The sequence below is a fragment of the Mastigoproctus giganteus genome, chromosome 1 (assembly GCF_048544385.1).
Source record: "Mastigoproctus giganteus isolate SK-2022 chromosome 1, ASM4854438v1, whole genome shotgun sequence".
Classification (NCBI taxonomy): Eukaryota; Metazoa; Arthropoda; class Arachnida; order Uropygi; family Thelyphonidae; genus Mastigoproctus; species Mastigoproctus giganteus.
In genome coordinates, this window is record NC_143575.1 from 250,863,723 (window position 1) to 250,887,501 (window position 23,779).

Below are 23,779 nucleotides of genomic sequence, written 5' to 3' on the forward strand. Positions count from 1 at the left end.
ACACACTTTCAAAAGTGGTGGTCAATAATTTAAAAGTGAACTGTTGTTGTTGTTATTTTTGGCACAAGGGCTGCTTAAGCCATTTGCACCTATCAGTGATATGAAAGTTATCAATGGTGACTGTTAAGGAAAGAGTCAGAGACGATCATATAATTTTATTCATTTAAGAAAGTAGAATAACTCTATGGGATTAGCATCTTTGCCTATGATATGAGAGTTTTAAAGGAGGTTCTTTTAGATTTGCAAGGAAGCTGAATGAGCGTTGCCAAGCTTGTTTGTTTGTACAGAGTGCATTCAATGTGAATGTGCTTCATTGTTAGCGGACAGTTGCAGTGAAAACACTGTGGACGATCATTTCCTGTGAGGAGAAATAGGTGAGTAAACTGACTGTGACCGATTCGTGCTCTGGCTAAGACTACTTCTTCCTTTCTGTTAGCATGGAAACTTGAAGTCCATAACTGTGGTTCTGGTTTTATTTGCAATAACTTATTATCCATTTGAGCTTGCCATAGAAGTGTCCATTGTTCCTTACATATCCTTTGTATCATAGATCTGTAATCAATATATGGAATGCAAAAACCTGAAGATGCTGGGTTAGATGGGTGTTTTGCAGCATACTCTGCGCATTCATTTCCTGGTATCCTGGTGTGGCTTGGAATCCAGCAGAAGATGACTACTTGCGCGTTCCTGACTATGAATCATCGTATGATTTTTATTAAAGGATTGGTTGGTGAGGTGGTGTTTTGTAAGGCTACTAGTGTACTCTGTGAGTCCATATATATTATACTTTTTTTGATGGAGAGATGGAGAATATTTTCTAGGGCAAGCTTGATGGCGAATAACTCAGCTGTATAACTGCTACATTCAGTAGGCAGAGATAGTGTTAGAAGGGAAAACTGCTGCAGCACCTACTCTACTATCAGACTTTGGTCCATCCATATATATTTTCATGAAATGCGGATAATTTTGTGTGTGAGCAGTATGAAGTTGTCGCATGTTGATATTTTCAAGGGAATCTTTTCTGCAGTTTAGGAAGTAATTGTCACAGGATGGATTAATACAGGACCATGGGGGAACTGAAGTGTTTGGATCATGCAAGACTTTTTCAAGGTGTACATTCCAACTTTCTGATAGTGCCTGCAATCTGATACCAGTAGGTTGAACTGCTCTAAGTTTATTTCTGTAGAACATTTTAAACTGTGGATCACTAAGTATTGGCCAAATGGGATGGATAGGCATGCTTTGAATTTTAGCAGCATAATTCAAAATTAACACCTTTCTTCTGAGATAGAATGGAACTTCGTGGGCTTCAGTGTAGAGACTTTGTATTGGCGATCTTCTATAAGCACCTGTAGCAATCCTGAGGGCAGAATGTTGAATAGGAGCAAGCCATACTAGCACACTCTCCCTAGCAGAGTCATACACCGGGGTCCCATAATCAAGACGAGACCTAATTAGAGTTCTATACAGGTGAAGTAAGGTGTAGAGGTCTGTACTCCATGTTGTAGAAGAAAGAACTCTGAGAATGTTAATTTTTTTCTTGCCGGTTGTCCGGAGATATTTGATGTGTTCTAAAAAATTAAGTTTACTATCAAAAATTAGACCGAGGAGGCAAATGTTACTCCTAACTGAGTTAGGATGATTTGCCAGGTGTAGCTCTGGGTCAGGATTCATCCCTCATTTGTTACAAAGGTGAATGAGACTAGATTTTTGATGAGACAGTCAGAAACCATTCTGTGTCATCCATAGTTCAATATTGTTTAGTGAGATTTGTAGTTGCCTTTCAATAAAGTTCATATTCAGTGAACTTCAGGAAACAGTCAGATCATCAGCATAGAGGTGAGTTCATAGTGTTGGGAATAAATTTGGTAATATGATTTATTCTCAATGCAAATAAAGTAGCACTGAGAACTGAGCCCTGTGGGACTCGTTCCTCTTGTATATAGAATTGCGAGAAGACTTGCCAATAGCAAACTTGAAAAGATCTATACTGAAGGAAGTTTTGTATGTAGCACGGTAAGTGGCCTCTTAGGTCAAGGGAATGATGATCTTTCAAGATACCAAAATGCCAGGTGGTGTCAAATGCCTTCTCTATGTCAAGGCAGACCATAACAAGATGTTCATTTCGGATAAATGCATTCCTGATATCTGTTTCAGCTTTGACCATGAGATCCAGGGATGACCGACTTTTTCTGAATCCAAACTGGTTATCAGCGATTATATGTTTTGAATCTAGAAACCATGTTAATCAGCGGTGTATAATTTTTTCTAAAATTTTACTCAAGCAACTGGTAAGAGAAATGGGTCTATAGTTGTGAGGGATATAATGATCTTTCCCTGGTTTGGGAATTGCCAGTACATAAGAGTGATGCCAGCGAGTGGGGAATGAATGTTCAATAAATATACGGTTGTAAAAAGTCAGCAGCAAGGATAATGATTTATTGTCTAAGTGTTGCAGCATTATATAATACACTCTGTTGGGACCAGCAGCACTGTTTTTTGAGGTATATATAGCTTCTTGAAGTTCGATCATAGTAAGTATCTGATTGTATGGTAGAGAGGCAGTTGTTTTGAAGTTAAATTTTGAATTTTTCGGCTGAAGCTCTGATCTTCTGAAATGATGGATCGTATGAGGTCGAGACAGACAACTGGGAGAATATGGTCCCTAGAGTATTTGCAATCTCTACAGGAGTAGAGAGCTCCTGTCCATTCCAGTTGAATGGTGAGGATAATGGAGGAAATTTGCCATAGAGTTTCTTTTAGCTTTCTTTCTGATGTGTTGGGCCTTGGCTCTGAGTTTCTTATAATTTATAAGATTATCAGTGGGAGGATATTTGCAGAATATATTCCACGCTTGGTTTTTTCTTTTTTGGCATTCTTACAATCCTCATTCCACCAATAGTTTATGGGTCTACAGATGTCTGACTGTGGTTGTGGGATGGCAATAGATGCAGCTGCTAGAATTTGTTTGGTGATATGGTCAAGTGACTGTGTCAATTGGGAAAGATTCGATGATCTGTTTATCAAATGAAACATGAGAGGTATACTTGGCCCAATCTGCCTTGTAAAATTTCCATTTTATGTGGTGTTTTCCAGTTGAACAGTGTGATGTTTGAATTTTTCAGATTAATGGGTAGTGCTCACTGTTTAGTGGATCATCAAGAGCTGCTCACTCAATACTAGGAAAGAGGATCAGAGAGCTGATAGACAAATCTATTGCAGACACTGTTCCTGTTGGAAGATGGATGTAAGTTGATGAACCAGTATTTAGGATGGTTAAGTTTTGTCTGTCAATGAGCATTTCAATGAGTTGTCCTCATCCATCTGCATTGGGAGAACCCCACAATGGATGGTGTCCATTGAAGTCGCCCAATAAACAGAAAGGGGTTGGCAACTGCAGGATAAGATTTTCAAGTTCATGAATAGTACAAGGATGATTGGGTGGTAGATAGATCGAAACAAGAGTCAGTGATGCCAATTGCTATTCAGGTAGCAACGGCTTCTAAGAGGTTTGTAAAGAAATGCGTCTGCAAGGGACTCGCGAATCTATGAGAATGGCTACTCCACCATGAGCATTATTTGCAACAGGTCTATCTTGTCTAAAAAGAGTATAATTTTTTATCAAGGGAGGTACCTGAGGCATCAGATATTTCTCCTGTAGGCAGATGCCTATTGGATTATGCTGCTTAATTATGTCATACATGTCATCAATATTGCTCCTAAAGCCTCTACAATTTCATTGGACAACGTTCTTCATTGTTTCAATTTAGATGAAGGAAATGAATCTGGCTAATTTTTGGAAGTCTGTTTGACATGGTCAATTTTAACCTTATCTCTTTTTGAGAAAACAGGTCTTGTATCTATTTCATCCTCTGGATGGATCTCCAGAATGGTTTCAGTATCACATTGACTGGAAATTTCATTAGTATCCATAAGGGAGGAGTCAAATGTCTGTTTTCGATTAGAATCTGCGCTATCTGCTTGGACAGATCTTACGGGAGCTGCAAGGTGGTACCATGACTGGTGTGTTGTTAGCTCTGCTTGAAATCATCTGTTGCTTTGAAGGTTGAGGTACAGAGCTGAGCAGGGAACGAGCCCATTCTGAAATGGAGATATTTGGAGGAATTGATGTATCAGTCTGGACTGATACTGAATGAAACTTTTAAGAGGCTTCAGCATATGTGCATCTAGGTGTCATTAGTTGAACTTGCTTTCTTGCTTCTGGGAATGAAACTTTCTTTTCTATTTTATATTTCTGGATTTTTTTTCACATATTTCCATTGTTCACAATTTTTAGAAAAGGCTGGATGGTTGCCTTTACAACTGGGGCAGAGTGGAGCCTCGGCATTACAGTCAGCCTGGGAACGATCTTTTGAACCACAGTTAGGACAACGGGGTCACCTCAACAGACTGTTTGTGAGTGTCTGAATTTCTGACACTTGTAACATCTTATTAGGTTCGGAATATGTGGGCAAATGCGACAATGCAAATACTCTGTTTTACTGATGGATGAAGGTCAATTGGGTGAGCTCAATGTCAAAATTATGCTGCGAGTTGGAAGGAGTGGCCATCTTTTTTCATCATAATTTATTTTGCCTGTGTGACTTTCTGATCCTGCAGTTCCTGAACAATTTCTTCTTATGAGACATTCATTAAGTCCCATTCAGAAATAACACCTTTGGATGAATTAAGTGTGGCATGTGGGGACACCTTAACTGGAACTCCACTAAATGTGCAGATAAAGGAACCACTAGGCAGTGATCACAGTGTGCTGAAGTGGGATTTACTCAAAGAGGTAACTACCATCAGGGGTAAAGGGAAGGGTTTTTGCTTTCGTAAAGGCGACTATGGTGGTCTGAGACAGTATTTAAATTCTATACGGTGGGACCAATTGATGATGTTATCACCAGCAAATTCAAAATCAGAAGCATTCAAAGAATTTATCTTGGAAGCTACTAGGCTTTACATACCAAATAAGAAATATTGTTCAAGGTTTAGGCCTAAATGGATGTCAGATGAACTAATGAGACATGCGGCAGAGAAGAAAAATGCATGGGATACATATAAAGTAATGGGTGACATGGAAGCCCATGATAGATATAAGCTGGTCTGTAACCAAGTCACAAAGGAGATTAGGCAGGCAAAGGCAGATTATGAGAAATCTTTGGCAAAGGATGCAAAGAAAAACAACAAAGAGTTCTTTACCTTGTAAACTCTAGAATGAAAGGGTTGATTTGGTAGTTGTTGGCGCATCGGCTTCTGTGGCCATATTGCACCTCCCAAGGTTTTTGCAGTACTTTGATCCAAGCCCGAGGCGGGAATCGAACCCGCGACCTTTGGGTTGCCGGGCAGGTACTTTACCCACTCGACTAGCCCGGTCGGCCTAGAATGAAAGGGATGACTCAGATTGGTCCACTGGATATTGATGGTTCAACTTTTGATGATCCAGATCAGGTGGCTAACAAATTAAATGAGTATTTTGCATCTACATTCACCCATGAGGAGTTATTCAGGGAGGGGAATGCCAGAGTGAGTTAAACTCTGGCAGTGAGGTAGATGATTTTGTAATAACTGAGAGGAAAGTGGAGGAGAAATTGTTGAAGATAAACATAAAAAAGGCACCCGGGGTAGATGGGATCTATCCAGTTATATTAAAGGAGGCAGCAAAGGAAGTAAGCAAACCCTTAGCCATAATTATGAGAGCTTCTTTGGACTCAGGGGAGGTACCCATGGACTGGAGATGTGCAAATGTGACCCGAATTCACAAAGGAGGATCAAAGGGCGACAAATAATTATAGACCTGTTAGTTTAACTTCTGTTCCAGAAAAATTAATGGCGGCACTGGTTAAAGAAGCACAGCAATATCATCTAGACAAGACTTCAGTTATAGCTTGGACACAGCATGGTTTTGTTAAGGGAAAGTCTTGCCTGACCAATTTGATTGGATACTATGTGTTCACAAAGGAGCTGGATGCAGGGAATAACTTTGATATCATATATTTGGATCTTAGAAAGGCATTTGATACTGTTGCACATGGAAGACTGCTGAACAAATTGGAGAGTGTGGCATTGGAGGCAAATTGCTGCTATGGATAAAGGGATGGTTGAGTGGGAGAAGACAGAGAGTGGTAATCAATGGACAATGCTCATCGCGGACTAATATTATTAGTGGAGTCCATTGTTGTTTTCTGTATTTAAAAATGATATTGATGATGGTATATCAAGCTTAAAGTCCAAGTTTGCAGACGATACGAAGGTTGTTAAGGACACTAATGACAGTACGGTGCTGCAACAGGATCTAGAAAAGTTGAGCAGATGGGCTGAGAGGTGGCAAATGAAGTTTAACATTGACAAATGTAAAGTACTACATATGGGAAGCAGTAACCCCAGAGCAACGTATGAACTCTGTGGTACTACAGTGACAGTGGTAGAGAACGAAAAGGACCTGGGTGTAATTGTGCAGGCAGATATGAAGTTTTCTGAGAATTGCAGATGGTCTGCAAGAGTAGCTCATAGTGTCTTGTCAATGATATACAGGAATTTTTCTAGCAGGGATAAGGAGGTGATTATCCCTTTGTATAAGGCAATGGTCAGGCCATACCTTGAGTACTGTATACAGGTCTGGAGAAGGGCAACAAGATTAGTGAATGGAACAAAGGAGTACTCTTACGAAGAAAGGCTTAAGTTTTGCAAATTACAGTGTCTGGAGACTAGGCACCAGCGCGGTGATCTGATAGAGGTGTATAAAGCCTTGAATGGTTTAAGCATGCTCAATGCTGATGGGATTCTTCCTCTTGCTCAGAATAATCACCTGAGAGGCATAAATTCAAATTGAGGAAAGACAGATGTAGGATAGATGTGCGGAAGTTTGCCTTTAGCCAGCGGGTAGTTGGTTGGTGGAACAGACTTCCATCCTTTGTTGTGGAAGTCGATAGTCTAAATAAATTTAAGGCTGAGCTGGACAGGTATTTGGAACGAACGGAGGGTTGAAATGCGAGTGGGTTTTTTTTTTTTTTTTTTTTTGGCTGATGCTGCATAAGCTTGCTTTCTTGCATCATATGACTCTACTAATGCTAAATGAGGAGAGTCTGAGTAGATACTCAGAGTGTTTGGAGTTGGCCTCAACAAACAGATTGGCAGATTTCAGTCACTGTACCATTTTCGGGGAGCCAGCAACGCTCTCAAGACATTTTTGAATGAGGAATGGTGATAGATTACCTAACGACTGGTTAGTTAGCGAACGTTGAATGAAAAAACTTGGGTTTCCATCCGTCCTCAGTCTCTTTGGATTGGATGAGTTACTATTAGGTATGTGCAAATCCAATGGATTTGGATTTGCAGTCCTAATCGGTGGAAAATTGTCACAGTCCATATTTTGCTCCTTTTGGCCCTGGGGGTTGGTTTTACTACCCAGGTTTCCGGCCCCGCCACTGGGAGGCAGGAGCAGTGCCACAAGGTGATCAAGTGGCTAAGTTAGTTAGTTAGTACTATTACAAATAGAAACAGAAAGGTAACTTTCCTTTCTGGACCTTCGCCTACTTCTTGTAGTGCGAAAGAGTTACACTAATTAATAAATAAAGAAAACAGTTGTTGAAACAAAATATAATCTATCACTTGAAAGCGCTTTGGAGATAACACTTTGAGGAACACACAGAAATTGCTTGGTCATGGAACGCTTGGCACCTGGGGCCAAAGGTGAACTGTACAGACTACAATATGTAAAAAAGCCTAGTAAACATGGGTCCTTAAGGGAATCATTTTCGAGATATTGCACATTTCTAGTTGAGATCCACCACTGACTTGTTTGTTTAGTTAGGTTAGGCTCATTCTCTCCCTTTCCCCTCTCAATACTCTGAGATATAGCAGGCATACTAGTAGTTGAAAAAGGATAATCAACATGGAGATTACAGCAACGAAGAGTATGCGGACATGCACTTCATGTATGGTAAAGCCAACAGCAGGGCAATTGAGGCTGCACGTTTATACCAAGAATCATTTCCCTGCTGAAGGCAGCCCAACAGGTGCACATTCATCAAGGTACATCGACACCTTAGAGAACATGGATGCTTCGCGGATGGAGTACGAGCAGGTAAGCCCAGAAGCATAACACCTGATGTTGAGGAAAGGGTGTTAGAAAGACTAGAACAAAATCCAGGAATTTCGACAAGGGTTGCTCTGCAAGAGCATGAGGCAAATTTTACATCGCTAATTACTGTACCCCTACCATATCCAGCGTGTACAAGGTCTCAGCAATAGTCTACCCTCCCAGAGTGAACTTCTGCCAGTGGATGCAACAACAGTGTGTCCTGAACCCCCCATTTTTAAACATTTTGTTCCCTGATGAAGCTCGGTTTACTTGTGATGGTATTTTCATAACTGTCACATTTCGTCCGACAAAAATCCTAATACAATTCATGAGTCACAACACAAGCAACATTTCTCGTTGAATGTCTGGGCAGGGCTACTAGGAGACCGTCTAATTGGACCACAGTTTCTGCCAAACAGGCTAACAGGAGAGCTGTACCTTCAGTCCTGCAGAATGTTCTTCCACACCTCCTTGATGATGATAATGTTCCACTTCAGCAATGCCAGAACATGTGGTTTATGGATGATGGTGCACTGGCACATTTTGCTCGAGTTGTGACTTGGTATCTGACTAGAAGGTATGGTCAACGGTGGATAGGTAGAGATGGGCCTGTAATGTAGCCTCCCAGATCATCAGACTTAAATCCTATGGATTTTTGTATCTGGAATCATGTAAAAAGCTTGGTGTACACTTCTGACATTAACACAGTTGAGGAATTGCAGCATCAGATTGCAGGAGCCTTTCAGCAAATCAAGAATGACCCAGGAATACTTGAGAGGATTCGCAACTCAGTGTAGAGAAGACTTTTGTAACATCCTGTAACATCTGTAAAATCCTATGGTGTTGAAACCAAAAATTAAAAATGTATTATCTTATGTTTAGTAAAACCACCCTTAGCAAAGGATTCACAGCTTTTTGCTAAACTAGTGCTCCCATAGTCAGTGGGATCTTAAAAGAAAATGTGCATTATCTCGAAAACGGTTCATTTGCAGCCTGATGTTCACTGGGACTTTTTTGCTTATTTTAGTTTGTACTTTTCACCTTTAAATTATTGACCTTTTTAAAACACCCTGTGTGTGTGTGTGTGTGTGTGTGTGTGTTCACAACACGCCTTTATTAATCATCCATATTTTGATGATCCTTTTCAAAGTAGTTACCATTTGATGAAATAACCCCTGGCTTGTAGCCGTGAAGGGTATTGTGTACAGCAATGTGCCTTCTGCATACAATAAAGAGTTCTTCAGAAATGCAATTAACCCAATATTTCTGCCATTCTTTAAAAACATGGGTAGAAGCCATATTTTGACACGTGTTTGAGAATCGCCTCCGACGTCTTTACAACTTCTAATGACTGGAAACATTTTGCAGCTCCTTTTAACTTTGGGGGGGGGGAGAATTGCAGGGTGCAAGGTCAAGGTTATAGAGCAGATGAGGAACACATTTTACACAAAGTCTAAGTACTGAATGACAGTATGAGCAATGTGAGGTCTCGCATTGTTGTGATGCTCTATCCAACTACCTGCGTGTAGTTGTGGTATTTGCAATGAATGTGATTTTTTTTTTTTTTTTTTTTGATTTGGTAGTTGTTGGCGCATCGGCTTCTGTGGCCATATTGCACCTCCCAAGGTTTTTGCAGTACTTTGATCCAAGCCCGAGGCGGGAATCGAACCCGCGACCTTTGGGTTGCCGGGCAGGTACTTTACCCACTCGGCTAGCCCGGTCGGCTACGCAATGAATGTGATCCAGCAAAGTGTGCAGCACAGTTCTGTAGTAAGGTCCCATAACAGTTGTTATGGGACCTTAACAACTACAGACAAGGAATGGTTTACCAGCACAACATACTGGTAAACCATTCCTTGAATGTCAAAAAGGAATGACCATAACCTTTCCTGCAAAGCCACAACATTTGCTTTTTTCAGTGTTGGCAATGTAGGCTTCCAAATAGAGCTTTGTTGCTTACTCTCTGGGTTCAAATGATGAAGCTATGTCTCGTCCACTGTTATCACCTTGTGCAGGTGTGCCCATTGCAGTTCCAGAAAAACCTTCACATGAACTTGCTGTTGCTCAGGTGTGAGTAGCCTTGGAACTCAGCTTGCATAAACACGTATATGCAAATGCCCAAGGAGAATACTGTGAATGCTTCCTACTGATATTCTCAACATCTCTGCTGGCTGCCTTACTGTTATACAACGATCTTCTCTTGTGATTACAGAAGCAATGTTTATGGTTTCTATGGTGGGAGCAGTGGCTGGAGCTCCAGGACTGCCAATTTTTGCAACAGAATCACATCCATCTTTATACATTCTAAACCACTTGCAAGCTGTGCTATATTGAAGTGTAGATTCGCCATAAACTGCTAACATTGATACAATTCAGCTCATGTTTTCTTCAGACAGAAACAAAATTTGAGACAGCATACTGTTCCTTGAGTGTCACGTCCACTGCTACATAGGTGAAACTGAACAGGCATAAACTTGGCCAACTTTAAAGGTTGTTGGCTGTGAGCACAATTTAACTATGCAGCTGCTGTGTCATGTAACTTGGTTTAATCTTAAATTCCGCAGCTCAGCTAGAATTCTCAAGCAGTACGGTTTTTCCTGGAAAATTAATCATTCTTTATTGAACAGCCCTCATAATATTTGGAACAATAACTTATAAAGCTCCATGCCAGGTAATGTGTAAATCACATGAATATCAATACAACAACGTTTTCTTATTTTAAGGCTTAGAAACCAATTAATAATAATAGAATATTTTTTTTCCTACAATGCACAGACCTCTCAGCATTTGGCACCTTCACAAAAAAATGGTTCAATATGTTTTGCACCACTACAGACAGCACTTTTGTTTCAACAGAGAAATGAAATAATTAATTTTATATTTTTCAACTTTTATAAATCTAACTCCAGAAAAAATATTAATCTGGTCTGAAACACAGTCCTTATGCATCCTGATAGAATGCCCAAGGACAGTATTCTAGAATATTTCTTCCAAATTAATAATTAGATATCATTATGAAATGCAATAAACCATATTTTAAAGTTATCTGCTTCATTTTCATGTTTTAAAAGGTATTTAATTCTATTTTTATTTTATTTTATTTTTTTGTTCAATGTATAATTTTGGCTATTAAGAAGTCCTGTACAAATTCCAGCAGCTTTTACCAACAATGCAGATGCATTAATAAAGATAGCATTAATGAATAAAGAGGTCAAAATGATTACTTAATGACTTACAAAAATGAACACAGATAGTAAAAGAAATTACATACAAGGTGTGGCTATTAAATAACAAGACTGCATGCACAGCCACCTGTTAAACAAAGACACAGCAGTTGACCTTGCAGCGAGATAGGTTTTCATTACTTTGTGTTTTTGCAGTTTGCCAGAAAAATGACAGACAAACGAACCGAACAATGAATCAATCTCGAATTTTTAATAAAACTAAAAAAAAAAAAAAAAAACACCACTGAAGGTTACGAGTTGTTAAGATCAAGTTTACAGGGAAGATACTAAGTTAATAGCTGGAATGTTTGAATGGCATAAAAGATTTTTAGAAAGTAGAGAGAATGTGGAAGACTATGAACGACTGGGCCATCCAGTATCCGTAACAACTGATGAAAATGTGGACTGGGTAAGGACATTGATTAGAAGTGATCGACGTTTAAGCATTAGAATGGTTGCATCAGAATTCAACATAGACAAAGAAACAGACAAATTTTAACTGAAAATTTAGAAAAATGTGTGCCCAGATGGTACCAAAAATTTTGAATGAAGATCAAAGAATGAGAAAACTCCAAATTTGTGAAGTTGTTCTTAAAAATTTGAAGATCCCGATTTTCTGATGACCATAATTACTTGCAATGAAAGTTGGCTATTCCAGTACAACCCAGAAACTAAAAGAGTCAATGCAATGGAAGACAAAACAATCCCCAGTTGTTTGTTTGTTTGTTATTTGGTTTTTAGGAGCATTAGCAACTAAGGCCATATTGCTCCGGGATATGCGGTGGTCATTCCCTGACCTTTCCACATCCTCCATATTTGGTGGCGACGGGCTCAAACCCCGGTCTAATCAAGAAGCGTGTGTGCTACGCACTGCTGCTCCTTTCCACCTGGCTATGAAAGTGCCACAATCCCCAGACCAGAAAGAGCAAGAATGTCAAAATTAAAAATCACACATTTTTTCTTCAATATTAAAGGAATTATTATGGCTAAATTCAACCCATCAAATCAGACTGTCAATCAAATTTATTACGTTGAAATTCTGACAAAGCTGCATTAAAAAATTTGAAGGAAGGGACCTGAATTGTGGAAGGACAGTTGGACTCCATCAAGACAATGCTCTGGCATACAACATGTTCTCTCTGTTTGGCAGTTTCTGGCCAAAAAACAAATCCCTGTATGTGAACATACAACCTACTCACCAGACCTAGCTTACTGTGACTTTTCTCTCTTACAACTGAAAAATGTATTTAATGGAACCCATTTTCAATCCAGTGAAGACATTCAGAAAAAAAATGATCAAAGTGTTAAAGGGGCTTACAGAAGGTGACTTCCAGAAATTTTAATAGCCACACTTTGTATATAAATATACAACACTGAAATTACATATGTCACAACATACATAAAATTTGTGCACCACTTCCTACTATCTACTAATGCATGATTTGTTCAAGAAGTCATTCATCAGGAAACAGTGAGAGCTTCTTTTGCTGCATACAACCATCAAAATTTAAATTCCCACAGTGACCTCTTCAGAAACTATAATTATTTTTTTTTAAGTTAAGAAAAAGGGATAATGCAGTAATGAATTATATTGAGCTTATAAAGACATTAATATGACCTGAGAATCCAAGAAAACATATGTGGCCAGCCACCAAAAAAGATTGTACATTTCTTTAACCTCCCAGGCTTAGAGTGAACAGTGCTATTATGGTGAAATGGGACAAACTTTAAGGAAGGGTAGTGTCAGAACTAGGTATTTTTGCACCTGGGACAAAATATTAAGTATGATTATAGAATACCTATACCTATATTTCTGTATGCATTGTTAGATCCCTAACTTCATTGTGCCTGGGTACAAGCATCCTATCTGCCCTGCCCTTGTTTTAGCAATGAGGAAAAGTATTTAAAGGTACAAAGTACAATATCAAAGTATTGACTGAACTACATGGGGGGGGGGGTGTACTCAGGAAAATACTGTAAAAGTCCTTTGTGAGATCAGAGGTAAGATGCATATAATATTGTATGTGCAGTTGCTGACTGAACAGGGGGATCGGAAAGATTTTAATAAAGTTTTAAGTAGATAAAGTCTGCCCTTGTATAAAGTGAATGAAGTGGTTGCAGAAAGAAAGATAACTATAAAATGTGAGTAAGCAAATCTCCTTTTAGACATAAATTTATATATATATATATATATATATATATATATATATATAAAATAAAAGGATGGGGAAAAAATATACCAAAGAAAAAGTAGAAATTTGCCCATTGATGCCTCATTTCTTCATAAAAATGCTAGAAGGAACCCAAGTGGACAAAGGAAAAACATGTTTCAATAACTGCTCAACCTGGTAACATCTGAGATGAGTGGTTGTAACCCTTGCACCATGGCAGCCCATAAGCAAACACCTTCCTAATCAACAAAGCTGTAAAAATGAAAACGTGCGAATATGAATATAAATACACATGTACGATTTCTCCGCTAGGGATAGAGCATCTTTTAATTTTTATTAAAAAACCACAAATATAAAAGATTGTCTATGACAACTAAAATATAAATTAACCGAAACAATATTATAATTTTGAAAGAAGGAGTCAACAGAAAGAATTTTGAATGGGTTAAAAATTATGGGTAAAAAGTGTGCCAAGCAACAAGGCAAAAAGTATGGGTAAACCAAGTTTGGAAGACAATATGCAATCACATGCCAACATAAGATATGAAAATGGAATAGACAAAAAAAACTTGTGTAAGACTCATGGGAAATTGAAATTATACAGACAAAGAATACAACAGGAAAAATCATATAGTGAGTGGAGGTGACAGAACTGCAAATTTGAGGAACTTAAATACAATATATGCTGCTTATTGTGATCACTTTGGGACACTCAGCTAAACTGATAACAATAATGGAACGAGAATGCAGCTGTTCAGCATTGTTTACTGATGCAGAGCAGTAATGTGCACATAAAAATGTGGAAGTGAAAAAGAAAACACAAAAGTTAAGCAATATAAAATACTTTCATTTGACTGTCCACTATTTCTTCGAGAAAGTCATCAATAAAAACAAAACTGTCATAAAATTTCTGGATATCTATACAAATCATTAAAACCAAATAAAGAAAATGTTAAAATCAAGAATTAGAAAAGGGTTAATGCTCTATTATAAACAGCCAAACTGATAGGAATAGAGATACAGTACTTTCTTTCACAGAGTAACAATACCAACAACCACATGAACTGTACGAAGCAACAGCAGTAAATGGATATACAACATGTCATCGTTCAAGAATAAATTGGGGTGTTATGTAATCACTTCCACTGTATATGTGTAAATGACGATAAGGCAAAGAAGTGATAACACAAACTGAATTGCTGATTACAATTAATGTCATCTTTTTTATGTACAGTAGAGCGCCGATAATCCAAATTATTTGGGACGGGGACTAGTTCCGACTTCCGATTTGTTTGGATTTTCAAACTTATCAGAAATACTGTTCTGCGACTTAAAAAAAAAAAAAAAAAAGTTTAAGTTTAGAAATAAAACCACTGGCTTTAAAATCTGAGGGAACGCCTAATTTTTTGTTAAAATCCAACCCCTTTTTCACACAGCAAAGGTCCAGATATGGATTCTCTTAAACTTAGTCTCTGAGTGAACCACAAATAAACAGCACCTTCGAGGGATGGATCATTAACTGTTCTCAAAGTTTTTTTCTCTCTCTCTCTCTTTTTTTTTTGCACCATCTGAATCAAGTTTTGATGTAAACTTTAAAATTTTTCCTTGTTGTTTTTAATGTCTGTTATGGTTGATTTTTAAACCATAACAGACTAATAAATAAAATTTTGCTAACGAAGATCCACTTTCTCCCTTTAAAAGTCAATTTAAAATCTCAATCTTCAATTCAATTGTTAAAAAGTTCTTTGTTTTAAAAGAAGAAAACTACAGTACGGTAAAATAAAACTATAAAAACATTGTTCATCATCTTTTTACTCATATCTCACTTGCACATATTGTGTAGGGTGCAATTTCTGCTTGCATTATTCTTTATTACATTGATGCTTATCTTTTTTTACTGTTTTAGATTTTACCCCCCACACACAAAAAAATGTCAGTGAACAGAAATATCAGATTACAAAATGTTACGTTTAGTTAGTACTGTATGTATATTAATTAAGCTATGTAAGTAAGCGTAAATTTATTTTTATTTTGCTAACCTGTGGATAATATTCTTCCGAATTTCATGTATCATTTAATTTTGTTAATTGATAAGGGGAAAAAAGGCGTAAATTTGTGTTTTATATCTTTATTTTTATAGCCTGCGGATAATATTTCTCCGATTTTCACTTATTAGAATTGCCGTTTAATAGAATTAAAATTCAATTTGCAAACGTGATCACAATAACTGGTGCTTGCTGTAATTATTTTATGGCACCAGCATAAAAAAAGTAAATAAATTCTAGCTCATTCGGATTTTCAACGCACTACTGTATATGTCTGAATGGCACTTCATAATAGTGATACCATTATCTGCAATTACAATAAGCTTCATGCACAGTAGCAAACGCTCTGAGCGGAACGTAGTTCAAGCCCGTGACTGCTAAATATGATTAACAATTGTATTCATGATTTATTATAAACCCCTCTGACCTGGTAGTTGTGCCAAAGCATGAACAAGAACATTTATATGAATAAACACAGAAATAATGAAAGAAAGATCACCAGAAGTACAGAGGAAAACTGGAATAAAACTGAAAAGTGAAAACACAAAAGAGCCAGAGAGATAATGTCTCCTTTGTAAATTTAAATAGAAAAGCATCAACTCAAGGGAAACGGCTACTGTGGAAGTGATAAAATCCTTTCTACAAACTGTTAACCTGTATTCAACTACAGAGTGGCATAATTTATTTATAATTAATCTGTATACTTGTACAATCTGTTTATTTTATTATTTGATTCATTTACTTCGAATGCCACTGTATTAGGAACTGTTGAAAAGTATGAAACATCTCACTTATTGCATTTTTGCCTTGTTGCATGGCACCCTTTTATATCTGTTATTTGACGTCACATTCAAAATTGTTACTGTTGATCCCTTCTTTCAAAATTATAATATCATTCTGGTTAATTTATATTTTAATTATCACAGGCAATCTTTATATCAGAGGAGGTATAAAATAAAATTATTAGATGCTCTGTCCTCAGCAGAGGCACTGTCCACGAGTATTTTATATTCGCATTTGGGCATTTTTAGTTCATTTTGCAGCTTTTCTGGTCAGGAAGGCGTTTTCTTGCAGCTTACTGTAGTGTAAAGACTACTCTCAAATGTTTCTGGGTTGAGAGGTTATCAAAACGCTACATTCTTCCTTTGTCCATTAGGATGTCCTGCAACTTTCCCCTGAAGAGATGTAGCATTGGCAGCTGAATTTCTCAGGTATATTTTTGCCATTCTTTCTTTATACAGGTCACACCACCTCTATTTCCACTACATTAGGTTATTTCTCTTTAATTTTCATTTTGGTTTGTGAGAGCTTTAGTTCAGTAAAGGAGACTTATCATCACATTGGTTTCAAATAGCATCTCATAAGTGTAGTTTTCTGCAGTTAGCAGCAATCTTCATATATGGCATAAAAGTATTTTAAGATATCATTGACTGATTACACAACATTTAATTCGTACCTTGATTTCGCATGTTAATACAGTATTTTATGTGAGAAGACACTTAATTTAACTTTTTTTGTTGTTACCAAAGATTTACCAGGCATAATGTCCTCTAGAATTATATTAACAACATATTAAGTTATGAAAACATAGTGAAACTCTTACCTTGCTTATTGCCATCTTGCTTCCCATCATCAGAAGTGTATGTTTTGCACAATCAATTTCAACCATGGTCAGATTAAAATCATCTTGAAACTTCTCCAATATGGTACCATATTTCTTAATCAGTTCTCTCAAAAGTCCTTTTGGCTTATTATCGCCTAGCAACTGAAATATACTGCGATTTGAAAGTTTTATATTATTTACAAAGGTATTTATTTCATTCTTGATATTAATACACTGCTTCTCTGATCCAAATATAGAGATTAGCTTTTTTCTATGATCTAAGTGCATATATGCACCACTGTATTTTTTTTCCAAACTTTTTAGAAATACTTTTCCACTACTCAGAAACAGTGTTTCTAACTCTTTATGACCTTCACAGTGTATACGATCTCCTTCTAATATTTTTAAGAAGGATGTACGGGCAATGTTCAAATCATTAAAATTTTGGCCTAGAATATCAATCAGAATCATATCATCACTATATTTCAAGTTAATCTGTAATGATTCTTTGGACAGTTTAGTTTTCAATTCTGAAATAGACTTTTCTACTTGATCTCTAACAGCAGAAAAATATTTGGCACTACAGTACAATTGCACCATGGCAATGGGCTTTAGAGTAACTGAATGTGAGTCTACTAGTATTTTTTGTTGAACAGTGTTTATAACATTTTGACCTTCTTCAGCATTTTCAAACTGAATCACTGCCAGCCAGTGAGTGTCCTTATCACCTGGTCTTTTCAACGATACCCTTAGTCTGCGCGAAGGAACAATGTGAGAAAATTGTTGTAAAACCCTGAATTCTAAATTTTTAATTTCCTGTTCTGTAGAAGTGAATGGCTTATCCCGGTTAACTGTAATCTTACTAATAACAGTGCTTGGCATAAGCTTGCTACTTAAAACATCTCTGATATCATTCTCAGTTGTATTTTTTGCCAGATTTTGCACAAGCAGCTCGCTACTTCTGTGTGCAACATGAATTTTAACAAAATTTCCTTGGATTGAAAAATAAGTTGATGTCAATACAGCCGATGCTTCAATGAAATCTTCCACAGAACTAAATTTCACGGCAGCAGATCCAGAACACAGCCTGCGAGTCCAACTGGCTTCAATTTGAAATAAGGGCAATGTTTTATTTTTGTTGAAAGCAATAACATCTGGCTTAAATGCAACATCAGTCTGAATCTTGAGCATCTCAGCTGCTTTTTTGGCATCTGTTGATCGTTTAAATGCTATTCGAAGTTTCTGTTTTCCAAATATATGAAATTTTTTAAAATTGTGCACTTCTCCAAACTGCATCATTTTCTTCAAAATCTTTTCTGGTAATATGGCTAAGGTATCTCCGTGAATAGGCTCTATTACAATTTCTCGGAAATCACCAGGGAGCAAAAGTTCTCTCACCTCTCCCCCAAATCCTATTACAGCTTGCAATGAAGCAATACCAAATATGGTACAGGTCTCCTCTTCCATTAACATGCATCTCCTTGAGTCATCAACAATCTTACGAACAATATTTAGTCCAGCTTCCTGATATTGATGATTAGTGTGAATAAGGATTTCTCCCTTAGGAATATTTAACTTTACAAATGATTCCTCATTTGTTATTTTCTTAATCTGTTCCTCAATTAATTTAATTTTATAGCCGTGCTTTCCTAACACGTCACGCAATAATGTTGTTTCACCTACTGGCCATATACGTTTTGGTATTAGAAGATTCTTAAGTTGACTTAAATCTACAGGTAACCGTTTGCTTTCAACCACATCATTAATGATTTCTTCACTTACTGGTGTTACATTCAGCAGAAACGATTTTGAAGTTTTTAAAATACCTTCATATACAATATATTTTGGAAGTCTCCTTTCATGATAATTAACTGTGGAAGAAGGGTGAATAAAAAATAACTCTGAGTGGCATGGAGATACATATCCAAGTCTCTCATGTCCAGAAAAAATACATAAATTCTCACTAAAACACTCAACCAAAAGTTTCACAAGTACTGCATGTGAACTATCAATTAAAGTTTTTTCCACATGTAACGATAATTCTTGCTGGAGAATAGTCCTCAGGTCAATAATCATGTGGTAGGCAATCTTTATTCCTTTTGCATTAATGAAGTTATCCAAACACCAAGGCAATTTTTCATGGTATCGCAAGCTAAACCATTTTTTGTAGATATTCAAGTACGTTAAAAAATCACCATCTTTATGGAACAACTGATTTTTCTGCCAGTCAGCTCTTGCTCTACCTTTGTTACGAACAAAAATAGTATCAACTGTTGCCATTGCTGCAATGACTATTGCCTCCATGCCTAAATCACTTTCAATTCCTCGTAATATGAGTTTAGAAAATCTTGGATCTACTGGAAGTCTCGCCATCTGCTTTCCCAGTGAAGTGATATGCCCACGTTCAACAGCCCCAAGAAATGTTAGATTTTTAAGAGAAGCATCAAACGAATCAGGAGAGGGTGCTTCTACAAATTCAAAGTCTTGAGGATTCTGAATACCCAGTTCCATTAACTGAAGTAATGTCTGTCCTAAATTAACCCTAAGAATTTCAGGAAGCACATTTTCATCCATATTCTCATAATCTCTTTTACTGTAAAGACGAAAACATTTTCCAGGTTCTGTCCTTCCTGCTCTTCCTTTTCTCTGTTCAGCAGACCCTTTATTAGTGAAAACAAGTATCAATTCATTACCTTTCTGTGGTTTATATCTTAGCTCTTTAACTATTCCACTATCAACAACATATTTTATTCCAGGTATTGTTACAGAGGTTTCTGCGCAATTTGTAGCAAATATGATTTTCCTTCTTCCTCCTGCTTCAGGCAAAAACACTTTCATCTGTTTACTGACATACTGCTTTCCATGAAAAGAGATAAGTTTAGGAGACAAATTCATATTACCACTCACTTGAACATAATGAAGCTCATACAATTCAACTGCCTTTTCAGTTTCATATGGTGTTGCTAAAAACACAAGAATATCACCAGGGGCTTCAGATACATGAATGTTAAATGCGGTTTCTACTGCTTCTTTAAGGTAATCTCGGCCAGGTTTTACATCATCTTCATTCCACACCACTTCAACAGAATGCAACCTTCCTTGTATGGTAAGAACTGCATCACTACATATATTAAAGAATTCAATGAAAGATTTAGGATTAATAGTTGCAGAAGTAATAATAACCTTTAGATCAGGTCTAAAAGGCAAACATCTTTTTATTAGTCCTAATAACATGTCGGTGAAAGAACTTCTTTCATGGGCTTCATCAACAATAATCACAGCTATTTTTGAAAAGTTTGTATCTTTAATGGCCTCCCTTAGCAGCACATAATCTGTTACATATAAAATGTCAGTATTCTTAGAGCTCTTTGAATTCAGTCCGATATTATACCCAACTGTATTTCCTATTTGTCCACTAACGTGTTGAGCAATACTCCTTGCTGCAATCTTGCGTGGCTGAGTACACACAATCTGACCCTTAGAAGAATAGCCTGCTCTCCAAAGATACTGTACCAACTGGGTACTTTTACCAGATCCTGTCTCTGCCACAACAATCGAAACTTGATTCTTCTCTATTATGTTTAAAATACTGTCCTTTTTTGCATAAATTGGCAAGCCAGTTATTAGACAAGCACATTCCCTTGCAAAGTCCTTTTTAAGGTTTTTAATTTTATCAATACATGTTTTGAGAGGCAACGTACGAAGAGATTGCAGAATCTTTAAAGTCATGCTGGTATATTTCATGAAGACAGCTTTTTGCTCCTCAAGTTCTCGAATTTGTGCTAAAATTTCTTTAGTGGACTGCACATCAGATTTTAGATGGGATTCAAGTCGCTTTTTCAAACTATCAATTTTATTTTTATGAGCCGAAAGATTTTGATTTTTTTTCTCAATAATCACACCACAACATTTTTTAATAATTCCAGTTTCAGAAACTTCTGCAATATTTACACACGTTGAAGGATTACACCTCTGAATTTCTAATATTCTGTGTGCACCTGAATTACCCCTTTTTGATTTCTGAAGCAGCTTTTCAGCTCTTTTTGCCTTATTCAGAGAATTAAATGCAATTGTAAGAATATTGTTCCCTATATCACGTTTATCAATAAAGAAATTTTCATGGTGAAAAAAATCTTTAAAATAATCTTTCCAAAATGGCAGATCACTGGATCTATCAGCCACCTGAACTATTAAATGTCGTTTATTTGAAGAGTTGTAATCTAGTGGAACTTCTAAACTTTCAGATTTTAAAGATATTTCTTTGGTATTATGATCTCTTTCATTTTTACGTGCAGTTTTGTATAAATTATGTTTTATTGGAGATCGTTCAGCACTTAACTTGTTTCTATATTGAGAAATTCGGGTAGAGCTCTGGGGTATATCTTTTACTTTATCAGAATCAGAAAGAGTTGAAGACTGCTGTACAGAATCACCATAAAATTTCTTATTGAATTTATTAAGTGTGCCATCATTATACATATTCGTACCAGTAATTTCTGGTATATTATCTTTCTTATTAGAAAATAATTTGCAACTAGGAGATTGTGATATGTTATGGCATTCTATTGTAGCTATTGTGGCTACACATTTGGGCAATGTTTCTGAATGTGTATAATTTGGAAAATTTTTTTTTTGGTAGAATGCTGGATTCTTATATCCAAAAGTATTCTGTTTATGAGAGGCAAGGCATTTTTGAAAGTCGTGATGTCTGTAGTAATTATGTTCACCACTATCATTTCCATATGGTTTCCGAGATTCCGTATTTCTAAAGTCTCGACCATCTGAAGCATTCTTCTGATCAGTAGCTTGATTTGAAATATGTTCAGGCTTTGCTTTATGATAATTTATATATGATTTCTGAGGGTATGCATTCCTGAAGTCTTTACCAGCTGAAGCACTCTTCTGATTAGTAATTTGATTTGAAATATGTTCAGTACTGTCTGCATGTTTGTCATAATTTACAGATGATTTCTGAGGGTATATATTCCTAATGTTCTGACTAACTACATTCTTCAAATTAGTAGTCTGATTTGGCATATGCTCAGCAGGACCTGCATGTTCAGTTTTTGCTTTAAAACAATTTATATGTGGTTTCTGAGGCTCTATATTCCTGAAGTCTCGACTAGTTGAAACATTCTTCCGCTCAGTAGGTTCACTTGGCATACACTCAGTATAACATGCATGTTCAACCTTTGCCTTACTAGTCTTGACATTAAAAGGGCGTCCTAAATTAACATGTTGTGAAAGTGAATGAGAAGAGTCGTGATTTCCTTCTTGGCTGGAGCTAGAGTAATTTTGGGAACCACAAGTGTTAAAATTTGCCTTTCCAATTCTCCTATTACCATGGCCTCTAAATGAACTGCTATACCAATTCTTTCTAAGATGAGTAGGCCTCTTCTCATGGTTAGTACCTTCATCTGCAATATGTACATCCTGTTCTATAACTTCATTAGAGTCTGTAGTACACAAATTCTGTGAACTTCGGCTGGCATTTTCTGCTTCTTGATGAAAACGATTATATTTCCTTTCCTGAAAAGAGGAAACACATGAATTGTCATTATTTAAAGAATGGTGTATTTTCCTTCTGAACCTTGGGGGAATTTCTCCTGCACTCCATTTAAAACTCATTTTTTATAAAATAACATTTCATGTACTCTTTAGTATTCATATTTCTGGTAAAATAACAATTCGGAGTTTTTTAAATAAAAAAAATTAACTTTTTACAATACATTTTGTTTTTCCTAACTGGATGAACAGAAGTGCATTTTGGAATGCAAATATTTGCCTTTTAAGTTTCCACCTAAAAAACAAACAAATTAATAATTAAAAATGTCACTTTATAAGCACTTATGATAAGCTAGGAATAATAAGATGTTGCTTGAATCATTAGAAATCATACTTAATATAATTTCATAACAGCACATGCATCTGCAAATCTGGATTTATACAACAGAACCTCAAAAATCTGGGACTTTTAAATATTTCTCAGAGGACAGTTGACGGTACAAGGGGAAATAGGTTAGCTAGAACACACACACACACACACACACACACACACACACACACACACACACACACACACACACACACACACACACACACACACACACACACACACACACACACTTCTATTAATAATTTCCAAACAAATTTCTGTTTTAGACATTTTCTAGCTGCATGTCATTATTCCTATGTATTTGCATATAAAATCATTCATTTTGTGACATATAAAATACTAGTTCATGACATAGTACTTAATAGTATGATAAGTACTTTTTTAGTTTTTAAGGCAATTTAATTACTGAAATCATCTTGCACTATTTATACCTCATAATAGAAAAAACTGGAAAACTAGGCAAACTCAATGTACAAAATACTTATGCTGGAGACAGCTTTTGAACCTGTGACCATTATTTTGTTATGCAAGTATGTTACCCACTAGGCCAGTGGTTCTCAAATGCTGCCACCAAGACTGTGCGGCCACCAGACAGTTTTCATAAACATCAAAGTTTTCGTTTATTAAATTTAAACATTCAAAAAATTAATTTATATTCAATAAAATATCATATGGACTTTTATAAAAGTGATATTCAACGGTATGAGACATGACTGATCATTCAGAGTCCTGGGGTTTTAAGAAACGTACTAGA

The 23,779-nt window shown here is 36.6% G+C and overlaps 1 protein-coding gene across 1 annotated transcript in view; it reads right to left on the reverse strand.

The window, feature by feature from the left end:
- The window catches only part of LOC150091752 (uncharacterized), a 91,247-nt gene that overhangs the window by 30,356 nt on the left and 37,112 nt on the right, over positions 1-23,779 (reverse strand). Inside the window, exon 2 of the mRNA XM_090369562.1 lies at positions 17,130-22,658. Within this exon, the coding sequence (XP_090225688.1) occupies positions 17,130-22,658 (5,529 nt within the window). The remainder of the gene's footprint in view (positions 1-17,129; positions 22,659-23,779) is intronic.